This window comes from Labrus bergylta, chromosome 18, assembly GCF_963930695.1.
Source record: "Labrus bergylta chromosome 18, fLabBer1.1, whole genome shotgun sequence".
NCBI classification, from domain to species: domain Eukaryota; kingdom Metazoa; phylum Chordata; class Actinopteri; order Labriformes; family Labridae; genus Labrus; species Labrus bergylta.
This window is the reverse complement of record NC_089212.1, coordinates 1,008,873-1,024,456: the sequence shown is the minus strand read 5'-3', so window position 1 is coordinate 1,024,456 and position 15,584 is coordinate 1,008,873. Positions and strand designations below refer to the sequence as shown.

At 41.7% G+C, this 15,584-nt stretch overlaps 1 protein-coding gene across 1 annotated transcript in view; it reads left to right on the top strand.

Annotated features, from left to right (window-relative positions):
• The window catches only part of kiaa1109 (KIAA1109 ortholog), a 75,776-nt gene that overhangs the window by 30,213 nt on the left and 29,979 nt on the right, over positions 1–15,584 (top strand). The window contains exons 43-59 of the mRNA XM_020644623.3: positions 70–218; positions 405–636; positions 1,038–1,199; positions 2,738–2,922; positions 3,473–3,648; positions 3,798–4,392; positions 5,771–5,969; positions 6,604–6,867; positions 7,233–7,326; positions 8,440–8,490; positions 11,515–11,721; positions 12,284–12,519; positions 13,036–13,280; positions 13,403–13,508; positions 14,659–14,756; positions 14,921–15,109; positions 15,269–15,437. Of these exons, the coding sequence (XP_020500279.2) occupies positions 70–218; positions 405–636; positions 1,038–1,199; positions 2,738–2,922; positions 3,473–3,648; positions 3,798–4,392; positions 5,771–5,969; positions 6,604–6,867; positions 7,233–7,326; positions 8,440–8,490; positions 11,515–11,721; positions 12,284–12,519; positions 13,036–13,280; positions 13,403–13,508; positions 14,659–14,756; positions 14,921–15,109; positions 15,269–15,437 (3,357 nt within the window). The remainder of the gene's footprint in view (positions 1–69; positions 219–404; positions 637–1,037; positions 1,200–2,737; positions 2,923–3,472; positions 3,649–3,797; positions 4,393–5,770; positions 5,970–6,603; positions 6,868–7,232; positions 7,327–8,439; positions 8,491–11,514; positions 11,722–12,283; positions 12,520–13,035; positions 13,281–13,402; positions 13,509–14,658; positions 14,757–14,920; positions 15,110–15,268; positions 15,438–15,584) is intronic.

The following is a 15,584-nucleotide window of genomic DNA, read 5'->3' as shown; positions in this document are numbered from 1 at the left end:
ATTTAATTTGAGGTTTGTAGCAGTCAGATAGCTCTTCTAGGTGTTTTATTTGATCTCATTATTGTGAAGCCACAGTGAGTGAACACACCATGTTGCTGGAGGGAGCATGCAGCCGCCCCCCAACAAAAGAAGGAAACTCTGGCCCTGTAAGCGGTGTGGAGATCATGAGGAAACTGTCCAAGTCCCACACACACAACGAGTCTGCACTCAGGATAAAGGTACATGATGTTAACATCACTGTGCTCCTATTAGCAGTTGTAAAGTTACCAGAGACCCTGGGCATGTCATCAAATTCATGTTTTAGTCATATCGTAAATATAATAGAATAAGGTCTATAAAAGCAACATGTGATAAAATACAGAAAAGAACTGCTCTCAAGTCATCTGCACATTTGTCACACCCAGGGCTCCCATCCATACCAGTCTCTGAGCTACACCAGCGGTGATACAGCAGCTGACTCACCGGCCCATGTGTGCCGCGCAGGCCTGCCAGCCAAGGACAGCCCCAGGAAAGAGAGCCTCCTCAGCAACCTGACAGGCAGCTTTCGCAGTCTGCACAACTTGCTGGAGGGCATGCCCCAGAGGAATGAACCGACGGCCGCAGCTGCTGCAAAGAGCGGCTCCCTCACTCAAACAGGTACTCATGCCTGGGCTACTGTCATGCTACTTCTGATGCTAACTACAGTTCGTGGAAGCTTGTGCTAATGAAAGAATACAGTATCTCCTCGTCTGTAGTTACATGTAATAGCCTACTTCATTTCTGCTACAAGGCTGACCTCTGCTGCTCAACAGTGTGAATGATAAAAAATAAAAACAAATCCAAATAGGATAAAACATTTATAGAATCAGTCTTCCATGAGTTATTGACTTCTACACTTTTGAGAGTAAATAAAAAATTAACATGAGCATAAACTACAGTTTTCTCCGTGATGTAAGGTCAAGTTTTCCGTGAACAGCAGTCAGCATCTGTGTGAGGTTCAGTTTTTAAGTTTCCTCCGTGATGTAGTGTGCTCTTAAATTCTGTCTTCTGGGACTCAGGGAACAGCTTAGGAACAGACATGTTGACTGAGCACCCACTGCTGTCTGAGCCTGCCTCCGTCAGCTTTTACAACTGGATGTCAAATGCTGTGGGCAACAGGACTGGGGCAGGAGCCCAGGAGTCCCCCGTTAACCGCTCCCAGCACAACAGCCTCCAGACAGGTAAATCTGTGGGCTCCAGTTGGGGGGGGTATTTATCACTTCATCATTCTGTAACTGTAACCAAAAAAAAACTGAAAAAATGTACAATGTTTGTGAGGGTTTAGCTCATTTATATGAACATATTTCTGTATTCTTTGTCCTTTTATTATTTGATTATACTGCTGTTAGGAATGATGCAAATCATTCTCCTGGTACAGAGAATTTAAAATGTAATGTTATTATTTAACTAGAGTCACTGGATTCTCCTGTCAGTACCAACCACTACCAGTACCAACCACTACCAACAGTTAACAGTCCAGAAGGTCAGGGATGGTGACTCAGTGTTGTGCTGAAGGTGTTGGTGAACTAGTTAGCTGTAAAGAATTTTTTTCCCCTCTTTAGTTAGTTAAATAGCTACATCTTACTCTGTCAATCTATCCTGCAGAAACAACTTCAAACAGAGTTGTTATTAGTGTGTTAATAAGGTAACCTTTCGCTCATGCTGGGGTAAAATTGATTCATACAACAAGAAAACAGATGGGAATTTATCATTGAATACCTTAAACTGTGTCAAATCCACCATATATAGAAACTTTCTGTGATTATAACACATAATTATTCTCATGGTGTACATTTTTATTTGTTGAAAAATTTGACTAACTCTGTAGCTGTGATGCAAGCATCAGCTGGCAGCTGTTAAATAAGAATGCACTGATATTAGAGGTGGGAAAAACAATCGATTCATGTAAAAATTTAGATTCTCATTTTCTGACATTTTAAATAGATTCATAACTTCCAAGCATCAATTTCTTTTTTGGCTAATTAGTCACTCCCTGCTAAGTGCTAATGCTAGCTCTTTCACTCAGTAGAATGACAAATGAAGCAGCATGGAATTCAGCCAGTCTCACAGTACCTACCGGTACTTCAGGCTCTACTCCAGTCATCTAATTCAAAAATAGACTTTGAATCCATGGATCCAGAGTTGTTTTGAATCGAAAATAGGCACCCACAGATTCCCAGCTCTAACTGATATACCAACTTTCATTCCTATAAGTCCCATTGGGAATATTTAGATTTAATATAAAGTACCCTATTCATTTATGAAGTTTTAAGTGTGTAGCTTGCAGGTTATTATTTGTATTTAGCATACCAGCCCACTGGTATGTCTGTGAAAATGGGTTTAATGAAGTATGTTAGATATCTGTCAGGTGGTAGCTCGTCAGACTCTCTACATGTGTGCTACAGGCTGCAGCAGAGTTGTGCTGATGCATAGATAGTCATGTTTTGTCACTGTTACCTTCCTGCCCAACATGTTTGTGATGGGGGCAAGTTGAAATTGTATTCATCCTTCATAGCGCAGCTCCTTCCTTACGATCATTTCCTTTTATATTAGCTCCCACTCCTCTTATGTGTTACCACCTACGGTGAAATGTGATTTATCATGTTTAATATTTGGACTCATCCACTTGGATGCAGAGTGTTGTGTGAAAAGCTAGAAAAGCCCATGATCACTGGTGTTAGTTCACATCCCATCCCAAACCTCTCTTCTGCTTCCTCAGGTGGGACGTGTAACCTGCCCACAATCCCCTCAGCGTCAGACTTTAACACAGTGCTCTCCAGTGACCAGAACACCCTGGATGGAACCCACTCCCAGCACTCCCAGCATAGCACAAGCCAGGATGACATCGCAGACATTGAGGAGGGCAACCAGTGTCCAGCTGCCGTTCAGCTGGCAGATGCTCAGGTGCTGTGAATACATCTGTCCAATATTTGGCTGCTTCTGTCTAATCTTTAACTTGGCATGTACTCGACATGTCTGCAGTTCTTTAATTTTGTTTCTGAATTGGAAAAATCCGTTTTAAAAACCATGCATCATGATGGTCTACATCTTCAATTTTCTATATCACTGCACATGGCTATTTCTTGAACAATGAAGACAAGCACTCACATGAATATGAACTAAACTTTTTATCATTTATAGAGTGCTTTAGAAATCAGTGTTCTTTACATTGTAAACCCAAATAAATAGATTATATAGGTTCAAGAAACATCAGTATTCAATAATCGATTATGTTCTGTCACTGTCACTATATCCATCCAGAATCCTTCACGTCCACATTGCAACACAGAAGCGATACAATTCAACACCCCTACTAATCATTTGTATATGGTAGATTACACTTTGTGTGTGCCTCTTCCTGCATGGGGAGCTATGTGTAAGAATCCCTGCTCAGATAACACATAACAAGAGAACTTGTGTTCATTGTGCCATGATGTCTGTTTTCCACCCTCAGGTTGTTTTCAAGCCTTTGCTGAGCTACACAGGCATTCAGGCCCAAGACACCACTCCTCTTAGTTACAAGATGTATTTTGGAGAGCATCTGTCTTTTTCTGGCAACCTGGAGTGTCTCAGAGCAGACATTGTCGACTCGGATACCTCCAAAGACCGGAAGAACAAAAGATCCCGGAGGTAAAATGCATCTCAATCAAAACATATGAAAGTTACAAAAACACCACGAGTGTTTCAAAGTTCCATTCATAATCATTCCTCGTTGTTGTGTTTAAGTGTGGAAGTCACATGAAATAGAATATGTATCACATATATCACTCTGTCTTTAGACAAGGCATGGTCAACCTTCCTCCGTTGGAGTTTAAGCCTGCACTGCTGATTGAGACATTCAGCCTGAATGCAGTGGTGATGGAGAAGTCGGCCAGTGCTCCACAGGGTCCCACTGCAGCTCCACTCTCCTTCCATGACCTCAACCGCCGCCACTACAATACGTTCCACTGTGATTTCACTACAGCCTGCCAGGCTATCAGCCAGCGTGTCGACATGGCCCTGGTGCGCCTCATCCACCAGTTCAGCACCATGATCGATGACATCAAAGCCACACAGACTGATATCAAGCTGAGCCGCTACACTGCCGGCTCCGCCTCTCCCACCCCCACCTTCAAGGCTCGGCCTTACCGCCACTTCAGGTCTTCAGACTTCAGCCGCAGTTCCAGGGGCAGCCTCAATGGAGCAGGACGCAGCGGAACCCAAACCTTAAAGAGCAAGAGAGGGTTGAGTGGAGGGGGAGGAGCAGTTGGTGCAGGGGCAGGAGGTCCTGGAGGTTTACCACCTAATGGGCCTCCATCAGGAATGGACACATTAGGGAGAAGGGAGCCACGAGGACGAAGCTCCCTAGGACGTTCAGAGCGACGCACGTCTAAGGTAACTTTTATATAGAGACATTATTTTACACTTTTGAGGTGTCTCCTTTAAAAAAAAGTCAACTGATTGGGGTTTAACATTAGCTTATGCAGGGAATTAACTTGGTACCTGTTCCAATTGTTTTCAATTGCATTTCTCCAATAAAATTTACATTTTCAACACTAAAAGCTAAGAATATTACTGTCTAAGAGGATAAATGGCTTTTTAATAAAGTCAAAACCTGTTCAAGGCCTCAGGTTACCCAAATATATGTTCAAAAACACTGAGAAAGTGGATTTTTCATAAGTCCCCTTCAACCTGAGTGTCTACTGACCCACAAAATGTGAAATAAACCCATCCAGTCCTTTGTTTGTGAAACACAGAGAAAAATACTACGTTTCAAATGTGCTCTCCTTGTGATGTCACAGTGGGATTCTGGTAAAAAACAAAAAAGAAAACCCTCCCCTCCCCTGGTATCTCCACCCATGGACTCCATCCACTCCTAGCCTAGAACAAAACTTTTTCACAGGTCCGCCATTTTTATTCTCGCTAGTGAAGGAGTGATGTCTACTGGGAAAACTCAGGGGGGGGCTCATTGGATTTAAAGAGACACACACACCAAAACGGAGCGTTCTGAGAGAGCTGGTTTATACAGGATCACAAACCTCCTCTGGTGCTTGATTCATGTTATATTTTGACCAAAGCACAGCACAGATGTTTCACTTAGATCACAGAGAACTGTTTGAAAAGGTGGAGAAGGGGAATAATATGTCCTCTTTAAGTTCTCGCACATATACAATACTTACTGTAAGCATTATTTGAAGTGTACAATTTTTTTAAATTAAAGCAAGTGAGATACAGTATAAGAAGCTCTACTGACAGACTTCTTCAGATATAACTACCAGTATTTGGTTTCCTAATATGCCAGCAGAGTTCTATTTGATTCTGCTTATTGGCATGTTTCCTTTAAAAGCACAGAACTACAGAGGGCTTGATGCTGAAGTTTACTGTAGCAAATATTACTGAACCACATCTGTTCAGCTGTTCAGTCTGTTCAGTCTGTTCATGTTGTGTAATATCTATAAAATGTTTCTTGGTTTTGTTCTACATACTGGTGTCCAGGTGATGAAACCCTCCTGAAATCCTCTGTTATATAGTCCGGGCTTTAAGAAATCTCAGGGTGTAAATCTAATGATTCACTTCCTGTATTCTTACATTGATGTCATTATTTGTTACTGTCTGTACAGGCTTATAACTATTATATACTGTTACACTAAACAGCAGGACAGACACATGATAACAAGTATGCAACACTGTTTGTAAGCCTTGAGCCATATGTATCCCATACTTTGACATTTCTATTTGTTTTGTAATGTGAAATATTGTGTCACTCCTTCAGGTGTCAAGGAAGGGGTCCCGTGACGTGGCCGACCACATGGCTATCCAGATGGATGACTCTGACTCCATCACAGTGTCGGAGCAGAGCGAGCCATCGGCAGAATGTTGGCAGAACATGTACAAGCTGCTCAACTTCTACTCCCTCATCTCTGATCCCACCGGAATCCTGGAGAAAAGCTCCCCAGAGAACTGCCTTTCAGGTGGGACACCCAGTTTGTTCCATCTGTTGTCCCACCCAGTCATCCCGCTCTGCTATACTGTGCTTTCCTTTTTATCTCCCTTCTGCACATGATTTTTAAAGTTGTGGCCATGGAGAAGTCGTATCTTTTTATTTTCCTTTATTCCTTTTTTTGTCTCAATCTGCACTGCCATACAAACATTGCTGTTATATATCAGTAGACTCTGTCTTCTATCTTTTCTGACTTACTTATTTTCTTCAAGGTCTTTAATGGTTCATAGCCATTGTAATGCTCCCTTTATGCACAAATTATTTATGAATTTCTCCTCAGTTTGCTGTTTCAGAAAGAAGCTCTCACTAATCAGGAGGAGCTCGATTAGTGAGATAGCTTTTCATTAGGACACACCTCTGTACATCAGTAGATGAGTTGCTATTGGAATAAACATTTCCCGGATTTAAAGATAATCTTGCTTAATTTGCAGTCAAATAATGAGTGTCTGATGGTGAACTGAGTCTACCACCCCCCCTCAAGTAATGTTAATTCTTCATAAAAACGCCTTAAATAATCAGGTTGTTACAATTTTATTTTGAAAATGTAAAGTTATTTTATTTATTTTTACTGAACTACTTTACTTTATGTGGTTTTTTTTCTGCAGAAGGTGGACTTCGTTCCGCAGAGCCTTTCTGTAAAGTGATCTTCGAGAACGAGCAGCAGGAACCCACCACTCCCAACAAACCCCTGGGTGCAGGGGGCCGACGGCGGAGCCTGGTGAGCTCCGAGCCCCAGCACGTCACACTCATAGTGTTTGGCATCGGCATGGTGAATCGCACCCACCTGGAGGCCGACATCGGAGGGCTGACCATGGAAGCTGAGCTAAAGAAGATCCATGGGAGTTTCACCCTGAAGGAGAAGATGAAAGGTGAGGCTGAGAAGATATGTTTGGGCTCTATTAGCTCGTTACTCTCTTATTTATTTATTAAACTCTTGATTGATTTGTTTTAATTTGTCACTTAATGTGATCTGGCTGCCTGTGCACGAGCCCTTCCTACTGGATTAAGAGAAACATTTTTTATTTCAAACATTTTCAGTCTTTGACCTGACAGCATTTTATTTATTTTCAGAAATATACAGATCTAAAATCTCCCACAAAAAAACAAACACTTTTTATCAGGTTAATGCACAAAATGTAATGGTTATAATGTCTGAATTACCGGTGAGGCAGAATGAAATTCTTTGCCGCCTTTTTGTTCTGTTTGATTTCATTTGTCTTTCATGTGTTCACAGATATCTTGCACCAGAAAATGACTGAGACATGTGCATCCGCTCACATAGGAGGGGTCAACATCGTTCTGCTGGAGGGAATAACACCTGACATACAGTACGTACCAAATTATTTTCAATGTGCTGACAAGGGAGAGGATTAAACATTAGACTGTAAACAGTAATCATCCAGGAAATAAACTATGCAATTATTTATTGGGTATCAGGGAAGATTGTAGTGATGCTTAACCTCGATGGATTACGGTTTATTAATTTAAATCTGATGTTTAAAATAGGAAGTTAATGCTGTTCAAAAAAGGTTTTAGCATGATTTTATATTTTTGGTGTTTTATTTTTGTTTTAGTTACCGTATATTGAACTTTTGGAGTCAACATCTACAGTTAATTACAAAATGTTTATTTGCTAATAAAAGATTTAAATTGACATCCAAATATGAGTGAAAAGAAAAAAAAAGTACCGATCGTTGCCTTGCGCAAGAACAAAGAAACAAAACTTGCAGTTGGATGCCTTAATGTCAAGTCAATTTGAAAACCTCTGAGTTTGAACTAAAAGGTTTTGGGACTAAATGAGGGCCAATTACCAACTTTTTTCCAGCCAGCAGTTTGTGTTTTTAGTTCAAGTTTTTTACCCAGAACAAAACTATCCTAATCAGGCTTGTTATAATCCGTGTATCTAATTCCTGCTTAGATTTAGTAGAGATCTTTAAAGGCTCATTAAGAGCCTTTTTTTCATCTAACTTTTTACAAGAGATGCATTCAATGTGAATAGAAAACCTGGACTTAAACCTATTAGCATACTGTTTCCTCCCAGCTGCACTGAAGTATTTGTGTATGCATGAGAAAAGTTGGCACTTACCAGTTGTTGCTGGTGTATTAACTTGGCCGACATTCAGGTGTAGGTAGAAATGAGTGTTTGCTACTCGCCTGTTTGTCAGTGCCGACCAGAATACTGATTACAACAGTTAGTTTTTTAACAGCTACTTATACCTGATTGGCTGTGTTGTCAATAGATTATAAATAATGTATCAATGATGTCCCTCTACCTTGCACTCTAGTTGTGTCTCCAAAACAAAATAACTGAATTTCCACTCTAATTGGCCTCACAATATTCTTGCTTGTGGAAAAACTGTCTTAACCTTTCGGTGCCAAAGATCTGTTTCACACTTTCTTCTTGTGTATTCCTTCTCTTTCTTTTCTAACAACTTGCAAAGACTGGAGGATTTCCCAACATCTCCCACCAGCACAGCTAAACAAGAGTTTCTGTATGTTTTTTTTTGCTGCACTTCAGGGCTCATCTCATGAATAAATCCGAAACACAGCTGCCCTGGTTGCTCGTGTGTGTGTGTGTGTGTGTGTGTGTGTGTGTGTGTGTGTGTGTGTGTGTGTGTGTGTGTGTGTGTGTGTGTGTGTGTGTGTGTGTGTGTGTGTGTGTGTGTGTGTGTGTGTGTGTGTGTGTGTGTGTGTGTGTGTGTGTGTGTGTGTGTGTGTGTGTCTGATTCTGTGTGTGTGTGTGTGTGTGTGTCTCAGTATTTCACTGTGTGTGTGTGTGTGTGTGTCTCAGTATTTCACTGTGTGTGTGTGTCTCAGTATTTCACTGTGTGTGTGTGTGTGTGTGTCTCAGTATTTCACTGTGTGTGTGTGTCTCAGTATTTCACTGTGTGTGTGTGTCTCAGTATTTCACTGTGTGTGTGTGTCTCAGTATTTCACTGTGTGTGTGTGTGTGTGTGTGTGTGTGTGTGTCTCAGTATTTCACTGTGTGTGTGTGTGTCTCAGTATTTCACTGTGTGTGTGTGTGTGTGTCTCAGTATTTCACCGTGTGTGTGTGTGTCTCAGTATTTCACCGTGTGTGTGTGTGTCTCAGTATTTCACCGTGTGTGTCTCAGTATTTCACTGTGTGTGTGTGTGTGTGTCTCAGTATTTCACCGTGTGTGTGTCTCAGTATTTCACCGTGTGTGTGTGTCTCAGTATTTCACTGTGTGTGTGTGTCTCAGTATTTCACCGTGTGTGTCTCAGTATTTCACCGTGTGTGTGTGTGTGTGTGTGTCTCAGTATTTCACTGTGTGTGTGTGTGTGTCTCAGTATTTCACTGTGTGTGTGTGTGTGTGTGTGTGTGTCTCAGTATTTCACCGTGTGTGTGTGTGTCTCAGTATTTCACCGTGTGTGGTCAGATACGTACCCTTGGCACACCCAACAGAAGGGTACCAAAAAAGTAGGACGGTACTGATCCCTTATTTTGGTACCATTCCCAACCTTTTGACAGTGTGTGTGTCTCAGTATTTCACCGTGTGTGTGTCTCAGTATTTCACCGTGTGTGTGTGTGTGTCTCAGTATTTCACCGTGTGTGTGTGTGTGTGTGTGTGTGTCTCTCTCAGTATTTCACTGTGTGTGTGTGTGTGTCTCAGTATTTCACTGTGTGTGTGTGTGTCTCAGTATTTCACTGTGTGTGTGTGTGTGTCTCAGTATTTCACTGTGTGTGTGTGTGTGTCTCAGTATTTCACTGTGTGTGTGTGTGTGTGTGTCTCAGTATTTCACCGTGTGTGTGTGTGTCTCAGTATTTCACCGTGTGTGTGTGTGTCTCAGTATTTCACCGTGTGTGTGTGTCTCAGTATTTCACCGTGTGTGTGTCTCAGTATTTCACCGTGTGTGTGTGTGTCTCAGTATTTCACCGTGTGTGTGTGTGTCTCAGTATTTCACCGTGTGTGTGTGTGTGTGTGTCTCAGTATTTCACCGTGTGTGTGTGTGTGTGTCTCAGTATTTCACCGTGTGTGTGTGTGTCTCAGTATTTCACCGTGTGTGGTCAGATACGTACCCTTGGCACACCCAACAGAAGGGTACCAAAAAAGTAGGACGGTACTGATCCCTTATTTTGGTACCATTCCCAACCTTTTGACAGTGTGTGTGTCTCAGTATTTCACCGTGTGTGTGTCTCAGTATTTCACCGTGTGTGTGTGTCTCAGTATTTCACCGTGTGTGTGTGTCTCAGTATTTCACCGTGTGTGTGTGTGTCTCAGTATTTCACCATGTGTGTGTGTGTCTCAGTATTTCACCGTGTGTGTGTGTCTCAGTATTTCACCGTGTGTGTGTGTCTCAGTATTTCACCGTGTGTGTGTGTGTGTGTCTCTCTCAGTATTTCACCGTGTGTGTGTGTGTGTGTCTCTCTCAGTATTTCACCGTGTGTGTGTGTGTGTGTGTCTCTCTCAGTATTTCACCGTGTGTGTGTGTGTGTGTGTGTGTGTGTGTGTGTGTGTGTGTGTGTGTGTGTGTGTGTGTGTGTGTGTGTGTGTGTGTGTGTGTGTGTGTGTGTGTGTGTGTGTGTGTGTGTGTGTGTGTGTGTGTGTGTGTGTGTGTGTGTGTGTGTGTGTGTGTGTGTGTGTGTGTGTGTGTGTGTGTGTGTGTGTGTGTGTGTGTGTGTGTGTGTGTGTGTGTGTGTGTGTGTGTGTGTCTCTCAGTATTTCTGTGTGTGTGTGTGTGTGTGTGTAAGTATTTCACCGTGTGTGTGTGTCTAAGTATTTCACCGTGTGTGTGTGTGTCTCTCTCAGTATTTCACCGTGTGTGTGTCTCTAAGTATTTCACCGTGTGTGTGTGTGTATACCCTGATCAGCCAACCGTACTCTTATTTGTTGCCAAGAAATAGTGTGACATAGCAGCCCAACAAAGTGCAGTATGCTATTCATTAACTTCAACGCAGAAGAACAACGGGACAGAGTAAATAAAAAAGGGACCCTTCAGGGTCAGATACGTACCCTTGGCACACCCAACAGAAGGGTACCAAAAAAGTAGGACGGTACTGATCCCTTATTTTGGTACCATTCCCAACCTTTTGACAGTGGAAACCTATAAATGGGTACTGAACTGAACCAGACCGCTTGGTGGAAACGGGGGCTAAGCCCTTTCCTTTTCATGTTGAAGTGATTTGTACATCTCTTTGACTTAGCTGTTCCATAAATGTTTACAGTCTGAAAAAATACTTAAATATTTCACGATCAGTCTAATACAGTATTTTTCAGCATTTTAAATATCTCATTCATAAGTCATCTCCTACTGTGTGTAATGTTGTTTTTCTACAAGTCAGGGTCACGTTACAATCATCATCATAATGTACAAATCCTGATTCCATTCATGTGTCACTATTATTACTCTTGAACTGTACCCATGAACTGAATGCTGTCCTGAATCTGCATGTTGTTCCATGTCCTCTCAGTAATTCCACTCAAATTGTGCATCCGTTCATACATGAACTTGAAAGAAACATTATTGCTTATCGGGGTTTTGCTCTTGCATTTTAGAACCGTGGTCAAATGCAACATCGCAAAGTCCCAGGCATTGTATAGCGCTCAGAGAGGACTGAAGACAAACAATGCAGCTGTATTCAAAGTGGGGGCCATCATGATCAATATCCCCCAGCACCCTGCTACTTTGCACAGCATGATGGTCCGCAGCTCCCACCAGCTCTCCAAACAGATCTCTGACCTCATCCGCCAACCCTCAAACACGTAGGTCTTAATATTGCTCTTTTTTAAGTAATATGACTTTAAAATGTTGTAACTAGATTTAAAAATGTGAATAAATATGGATGCCTCACTTGCAACTATCTCAAAGGAGCGCTTTCATCATTTGTGATGGGGAACTGCAGCATATCCACACTGTTGCCAGTTAACTGCTTTCAAGGCCTGTGTGGGGTCTGTTTCCATGGTAACATTCTGAATTATGTTAATATATTTATAGAGTTGTAGGTGTGCTGTCGATTTTAAGCAACTTCAATTGGATGTTCACAGGAATGTGAGCCAATATCTGCAAAGCTTTACATAATCACACAAACGCATATAACTTAATAAAAGCAGTAAAAGCAAGTTTGAGATTTTATTTTTCATTGCGTGTTCTGTACATTTTTTAAGTTGTAGGACTGAAGCAGTCAAGATAAACCATTTTACAGGAATTTACATAAAAAGAGATACTTCTAAGAGCACATATTCACATATTCTCAGTCAACACCTTTGTAGATTATGAGCCAAATACTAACTGAACCTTTTTATTTTATTTCCTCTCCCCTCACAGTCAGCCTCCTAATAGGGAGGACACCCCCACCCCACAACCCTCTGACAAAGCATCCAGCATCAATCAGACCCCTGTCGAAGCCAATGAGTTCCCTCAGCTTCCTGAAGGCCTGGAGAAGAAGCCCATTGTCCTTAAGTTCAGTGCTATGATGGATGGCATCACTATCGGGGCGGCCCTTTTGCCCTCGCTTAAAGCTGAGTACAAGATGGGTCGCATGAAGAGCCATGGCATGACAGGTATGTTTAAGAGAAGATCTGACATTGATTTCCAAGATGATGCAAGCTCAACTGGGGCGGCAGTAGCTCAGTCCATAGGGACTTGGGTTGGGAACCGGAGGGTCACCGGTGCGGACCACAATATGGAAGTTTTGGTCTGGTAGCTGGAGAGGTGCCAGATCAGTTCCCGAGCACTGCCGAGGTGCCCTTGAGCAAAGCACCAAACCGCCAACTGCTCTGGTGTGCTCCATGTATACAGCCCCACTCTGACATCTCTCCACCAATGCATGTCCACAGGTCCTGTTTGTGCAGGTGTGTGATTCGGGTCCATGTGTGAGAAACATGTCCCTAAAAATAACAGAGTGTAAACCTGAATTTCCTCTCAGGGATTAATAAAGGATATCAAAATCCCCCAAAATATAATCCAAAATGTAACCTGTCTTCCTGTGATTAATATCAAAGTTGGGGTACATCAAGTTACTGTAAAAGGGTTCGTTAACTTAAACCCAACTTTTTCCCATTGTTCCCTCTGTTCAGGGGCACAAACCAGTTTCACCTTTGAATTGCCAAACCACAAGCTTTGCTTCCAGTCGAAGGTGTCCCCAGTGGACATGTCCACCATGCCACCATCAGCAAGCCTGACCCTGCCACCAGTCACCATGTCAGGGGAATACATTATGGAGGACCACGAGAGCCACTCAGATCAGGGCTGGGCACCTGATGACTTCCCAGCAAAGCAAGGAAACTACCTCCAAGGCAACTACCTGCGCTGTGTTGCTGAGGTAAGAGAGCTTCACATGTGTATTCCATCACCATGAATAAACACTAATTAGCCACCAGAATATAAACAGAGCAGTCTTTGATGATTTTTATTTTCCCTCTCTGTTTTTCTCTTTTTCTACAGATTGGTTCATTTGAGCACAACCTGACAACCGACCTGCTGAACCACCTGGTCTTTCTGCAGAAGGTTTTTATGAAGGAGGTCAATGAGGTTATTCAGAAGGTCTCAGGTACTGTATACAATACTATCTATCTTTTTTGCATATGATTTTTTTTATTGTATATACAACATTCCCCCCAATTTCCCTAAAAAATATTGCCATTTAGGTATTTTCTTGCTCAAAATTAGAACTGGTTGATGTTTTTTTTTAAAGCAGTATTTTTCAGACCACAAATAATACAATGAAAACAAGTTCATATTTATTTCCCAATTCTAAACAACAGAACAGTAATAATTCACTTTGTAAGAGTTCCAACTGTCATTTATGTTTAAATGCTCTTCACAGTCTTTGACATTACTGTTGGATGATGTGATGCCACTCGTTGCACAAAAAGCAGCTCAGCTTTGTTCGATGGCTTGTCAAACAGATTGAAGTGAAATTGGAAGTGGTCTCTTAATTTTTTGAGAGACCATTTTTTTCTACCTTTTATGGATTTCGATACTCTTCCTAAATCAGAAGAGTATATTCTGATGTTTAAAGAGGCGTAGGAACTTGCTCTTTATTATTATTATTATTATTATATGCATATACATTCCCAACTGAATTTATTTTATTTGGAGGTTGGGAGAAATGTTGTTTACAATAAAATAAAACAAAAATGTTAGTTTTAATCAAACATAAGGACAGACAAAGGTTTGACTTGATAACGGTCGCTCAGTTGTTTTCCCGGGGCCTAATTTACAAGTTTTAACACAGGCACAGGCTGTGCACATTTCTATGTCACTGTACAAGTCTGGACCCATTGCTGCTGAATGAAAAGTGGCCTCACAAATCAATACGGTTAATCTAAACTGAAAGCTGTGGGAACTGAATGTTCCCAAAGCATTCTTAAGCTTTAGTATAATACTAATGTTCAAACACAATCCAATGCCCAAGGCACTGGCACAAATCCAGCAGCGTAAATTTCCACAAGAGTATTGATTGCAGTTTGTTTATCTAAGTAGGCCTGATAAATATAACTGTGCTCAACTGGATGCTACAAATAGATGGCGACATTTTAGGTTAGAGATTTATAAGAATACTAGTGCCCAATAACTTTACATCAGGAAGGAGTCTCTAAATGTAGTGTCACTCGGACAAACCAAGTGTCACATTGTGTAAAATTGCACAACATTCCAGCTGAACTTGTGAGTCTGACTTAAACTCTCTCTACACACAGGAGGAGAACAACCCATACCGCTGTGGAATGAGCATGACACGTCAACAGATGCAGACAAGCCAAAAATCCTGCTTTATTCTCTCAGTCTCATGTTCAAGGTACCTGATGATCAGTTTCCTCAAGCACTGAAATCCAAAGCAGCAAATGGGTCACAAGAAACTGGGTGACATAGGATCAAACATTGCTTTAAAATTATTGTTTTGCTTTAAAATGAAATTAGTTTAGTAACTTAAGCTTCTGATTGACATCTTCTTAAAACCAGGGAATCCAGATGACTGCCACTACTCCTTCTATGCGAGCTGTGCGCTTTGAGACGGGCCTGATTGAACTGGAGCTATCCAACAGAATCCAGTGCAAGGCTCAGCCTGGTGGCAGCAGCAGTTACCTCAAGTTGTTTGGCAAATGTCAAGTTGATCTGAACTTGGCTCTTGGACAGATCGTTAAGCACCAGGTATACATAATGAAATATAAGCTTTAAGGTTCTAATCAGTAACCATACAATTAGGTGCCAAGTAACATCATGCAGAATCCAGCCTTTTTTTAAATGGCTTGTTCCTATACACAGTCATAGTGGATCATTGCCTCATGCCATATCCTCTTGATTCTGAAGGTGTATGAAGAAGCTGGCTCCGACTTCCACCAGGTGGCGTACTTCCGCACTCGGATTGGCCTGCGGAATGCTCTGCAGGAGGAGATCAGTGGCTCCTCAGACAAGGAGGCTGTCCTCATCACGCTAAACAGGCCAATCGTTTTTGCACAGCCTGTGGCTTTTGACAGAGGTTCTCTTTTTTTTTTTTTTTTTTTTTTTTTAAATACATCTTATCTAATATTGTATGTCAGAGATTGTCCTGTTTACCAAAAAAAAAGTGGTACTGTAAATGCATCCTCAATGTTGGTTTAATTTCATGTAGTCTCAGCAAAGCGAA